Below are 5,000 nucleotides of genomic sequence, written 5' to 3'. Positions count from 1 at the left end.
TCAACACAAAATTTCCTTTTTCTCCTTCCCGCACCTCCGCCCACGGTGCCACCACCCGTCACCACGCCCACCTGTACGTCTTCTTGTCCCACGCCTGCACGCCCGGCTTCGCCCACGCCGCACGCCCACGTAGGCGCCGTTGGTAGTTCCGTCTACATTCCGACCAGGCGTTTTCGCTCCATCGTCTTTCCTGGCCATTCGACACGACGCTCAGGTAAAGTTGAGATGACGTCATGTCTCATGTCATTTGAAGCTCCGCCCACAATATACATCATAACGTTGATGATTATTATTCTCTCTTGTCTTTCTTAATTAAACATATAAGTAAACGAATAGATTATAAAATTCTATATTTCGTAGTTAGATTTATTCTTATTTTATCAAACCTAACCTAAATCACTTTCCGACATGTCGTCTCATGTCATGCAAAGCCCCGCCCAAAATCTACGTCATAACGTTGATAACTATTATTCTCTCTTGTCTTTCTTAATTAAACATATAAGTAAACGAATAGATTATAAAAATCTATATTTCGTAGATAAAATTATGTCTATTTTCGTAAACCTAACCTAAATAATTTTTCTCATGTCATGCAAAGCCCCGCCCACAATCTACGTCATAACGCTGATAATAGTTTTCTCTTGGTTTCCTGAAATAAAGTTATATAAATACATAAGTAGGTGAATAAATTAGAAGATTCTATATTTCGTAAATAAATCTACTTTTATTTTCTTAAACATAACCCAAACAATTTGACTTAGTCATCAACCATTTCGATGGACCAAATATGGTAATTATCAAATGCTTCCTTGTTTTGGCGGGTAATCATTCGTCTGTTTGTCTATCACTCTCTTAGTTTCTTTGTCAATCTAATGAATTATTATTCCTATTTTCCCTTTATGCTAATTTATTTCCTTATTCTTTTTGTAAATTCCACTTATTTGTTTTTTACATTTTTGAGAGAGAGAGAGAGAGAGAGAGAGAGAGAGAGAGGGGGGGAGTGAGAGAGAGGGAGAGTGAGAGAGAGAGATGGGGGAGTGTACATTCTAACATGTATATATATGGACAGACACGCCCATAATAATACCCCCGTACATGCCTTCCTTCGTGTACATGTACGTGTGTGCACGTATGTACGTATGTGTACGTACACATACGTACACATACGTACATGTACACTTTTTTTTTTTTTTTTTTTTTTTTTTTTTACTTTGTTCTTCTCCCAAAGACGCCTACCGCGATCCAAGACCCGGCCGCCAATGAGGTCGCCTCCCCTCACCAGATCCTGTTCCCGAGCACGATGCTGTTGTCTGCTTTCCCGATGACTACTTCTGTAGGAGGCGACGACGAGGATGAAGGAACACAAAATGTCTTTATGTTTATGCCGGCTGCTGCTCCCCAATTCGTCTTTGGAGAAAGACATGATGTACAGGTACGATAGAGAGAGAGAGAGAGAGAGAGAGAGAGAGAGAGAGAGAGAGAGAGAGAGAGAGAGAGAGAGAGAGAGAGAGAGAGGAGAGAGAGAGAGTTGGATTTTTTGTTATATTTTTTCTTCAAATTTTCTAGGCGTTATTTGTGTGAGATTGTTTATGTGTAAATGTACATACACACATGCATGCACACACGTGCACACACATACATACATGAACGCACATATGCCCATACATATACACATACACATACGCATACACATGTACACACACACACACACACACACACACACACAGTCATTCACATATACACATACATATACACACACATGCACATGCATAAACATACACACACACATACATACACACACATACAAACACATGTCCACACATATGTACACACACATACACACACATATACATGCACATATACACACACATATGGATATATATACACATATATACACACACATATACATATACATACGCATACACACGCAGGCACATACACCCACACCCACACACACACACACACACACACACACACACACACACACACACACACACACACACACACACACACACACACACACACACACACACACACACACACACACACACACACACACACACAAACACACACACAAACACAAAACTTCTTGCCCACCAGAGTTGGGGTGCCGGTTCGCAGTGCAGCAATGCTGAAACCTTTTCAGTCCTGGGCGGGACTCGACCTCGAGTCTTTGAATCAGCGGTCGACATTGGTACCACTGCACCATCGAGCCGTGTGTGTGTACGTGTGTGTGTGTGTGTGTGTGTGTGTGTGTGTGTGTGTGTGTGTGTGTGTGTGTGTGTGTGTGTGTGTGTGTGTGTGTGTGTGTGTGTGTGTGTGTGTATGTGAGGCACTACCTCAATATTTTATATATCTTATTTATTTATTTATTTATTTATTTATTGATCTATTTATATATTTATTCATTCGTCTGTCTATTTATTTATTTATCAATTTATCTATTTATCTATCTATTGATTAATTAACTTATTCAATCATATATTTATCGATTTATCTATTAAATTATTTATCTATTCATTTATTAATTGTATTTATATATATTTCTATTTATGTATATATATATATTTTTTCATATTTCTTATATTTGTGTTCTATCGCTCTCTCTAACAATCCTCTCTCTCCCCTCTCTCTCTTCTCTCTCTCTCTGTTGCGAAGGCGGCGCCCATGGGCGTGAGGAAGCCCGCTGAAGAAGTCCACGCCTTCATGCGGGACCCCACGGCGCCAAGCCCGGCAGTAGAATCGACCTCGGACCCAGTCGAGACACTCTTCGGTGTTCCTCCTCCTCCAGACACTCTCTACTCGACGCCAAGCAAGGGTGGACCTCCTTCAGGTAGGTACTGGTGACGTAAGCAAAGTCGATAGCAAGGTCATCATATTAAGACAACAGGGTAGGAATCGCTGTAATGGGTTTAAATTGGGCAATTTTCGACGCCAAGGAAGTATGGGCCTCCTTCAGGTAGGTACTGGTGACGTAAGCAAAGTCGATATCAAGGTCATCATATTAAGACAACAGGGTAGGAATCGCTGTAATGGGTTTAAATTGGGCAATTTTCGACGCCAAGGAAGTATGGACCTCCTTCAGGTAGGTACTGGTGACGTAAGCAAAGTCGATAGCAAGGTCATCATATTAAGACAACAGTGTAGGAATCGCTGTAATGGGTTTAAATTGGGCAATTTTCGACGCCTAGCAAGGATGGACCTCCTTCAGGTAGGTACTGGTGACGTAAGCAAAGTCGATAGCAAGGTCATCATATTAAGACAACAGGGTAGGAATCGCTGTAATGGGTTTAAATTGGGCAATTTACGACGCCAAGGAAGTATGGACCTCCTTCAGGTAGGTACTGGTGACGTAAGCAAAGTCGATAGCAAGGTCATCATATTAAAACAACAGTGTAGGAATCGCTGTAGTGGGTTTAAATTGGGCAATTTTCGACGCCAAGCAAGGATGGACATCCTTCAGGTAGGTACTGATGACGTAAGCAAGGTCGATAGCAAGGTCATCATATTAAGACCATAGAGTAGGATTCGCAGGAATGTGTTTAAATTTCAGGTTGGTACTGGTGACGTAAGCAAGGTCGATAGCAAGGTCATCATATTAAGACCACAGGGTAGGACTGGCTGTAATGGGTTTAAATTGGGGGATTTTTTGGGTTTAAGAAGGAAATAGGTTTAAGAATTGGTTTACTAATTGGGTGGTTAACGAATGGAATAGGTTTAGTAACCAATTAGTCAGCATTGGAACTATCGGTTGGAACTGTCTAGTGTAGGCCTTATGGTCTCTTGCAGTCTCCTTCATTCTTATGTACTTATGTCTATTCCCTATGTGGAGAATACTTGGGGTTAGTCAGGGGTATCACACTGGGCTATTTTTCCTTCAACATCCTACCTCCAGCATCTATATCGTTATCATACTGGGCTATTTTACCTTCGACATCCTACCTCCAACCTCCATTTGCATAACTAGAAAAATGACTTCGCTCATAGAAATCTAGAATTGTATAGACACGGTAAAGGAAATGGAAACATTGGCCCGCTGAGACAGCCAATCAGAACACAGCGCTATACGCTCGCACACCCCCTTGAGCCATATGGCGTGTTTATAAACTTGTATGTGTCTAGTATGCTCACTCCTTTGAGAAAGTCGTTAGACGAAACGTCAGGAATAAAAGCTTCACCTCCAGTCCATGTTTCCTTTACCGTGTCTATACAACTTGTTCACATGGATTTAAATCTAGAATTCTCTAAGAACACCTCGCCACTATGTCTAACCTTCTTCTAGGTATACAATCTGTTAGTCCACCACTCTGCTAGATATAACTGAAAGATAATTAAGAGATTTGAAAATTTGAAAATTTGAATATTGTAACCGAAATCGTTTTGACTCAGGTTTGGTTAGGTTAAGTGAGGTTAGGTTTGGTTAAGTTATGTTAGGTTTGGTTAGGTTAGGGTTAGGTTAGGTTAGGTTAGGGTTAGGTTAGGTTAGGTTAGGTTTGGTTATATTAGGTTAGGTTAGGCTAGGTTAGGTTAGGTTAGTGTAGGTTAAGTTAGGTTAGGTTATATTAGGTTAGGTGTAGGTTAGGTTGTTAGGTTATGTTAGGTTAGGTTGTTAGGTTTAGTTAGGTTAGGTTAGGTTAGGTTAAATTAGGTTAGGTTTGGTTTGGTTAGGTTAGGTTTGGTGAGGGTTAGATTAGGTTAGGATAGGTTAGGTTAGGCTAGGTTTGGTTAGGTTAGGTTTGGTTAGGTTAGGTTTGGTTATGATTATGTTATGTTAGGTTAAGTTGGATTAGTTTAGGTTAAGTTAAGTTCGGTTAGGTTAGGTTCGGTTAGGTTAAGTGAGGTTAGGAAAGGTTAGGTTAGGTTCTTGAGGGCCTGAAGGATTAAACGAACGTCTTCTTCTCTCTCCTCCTCCTCCAGATGATTCGGGAGCCGCCCTTGGAATGTCCCTCCCAAAGCTTGACTCCCAAGGACGTCCCCTCGTCCAGGTCTCGACCTTTCCC

General features: G+C 41.1%; 1 protein-coding gene across 1 annotated transcript in view; it reads left to right on the top strand.

Moving 5' to 3' along the window:
- The window catches only part of LOC143030714 (uncharacterized), a 24,733-nt gene that overhangs the window by 9,834 nt on the left and 9,899 nt on the right, over positions 1–5,000 (top strand). Inside the window, exons 3-6 of the mRNA XM_076193904.1 lie at positions 134–214; positions 1,229–1,432; positions 2,659–2,833; positions 4,918–5,000. The exon at positions 4,918–5,000 is cut by the window's right edge and continues 251 nt beyond it. Of these exons, the coding sequence (XP_076050019.1) occupies positions 134–214; positions 1,229–1,432; positions 2,659–2,833; positions 4,918–5,000 (543 nt within the window). The remainder of the gene's footprint in view (positions 1–133; positions 215–1,228; positions 1,433–2,658; positions 2,834–4,917) is intronic.

The sequence above is a fragment of the Oratosquilla oratoria genome, chromosome 12 (assembly GCF_046742065.1).
Source record: "Oratosquilla oratoria isolate Oo_2021 chromosome 12, ASM4674206v1, whole genome shotgun sequence".
Classification (NCBI taxonomy): Eukaryota; Metazoa; Arthropoda; class Malacostraca; order Stomatopoda; family Squillidae; genus Oratosquilla; species Oratosquilla oratoria.
Note: the sequence above shows the minus strand (reverse complement) of the source record. Positions and strands in the feature narration are given on the sequence as shown.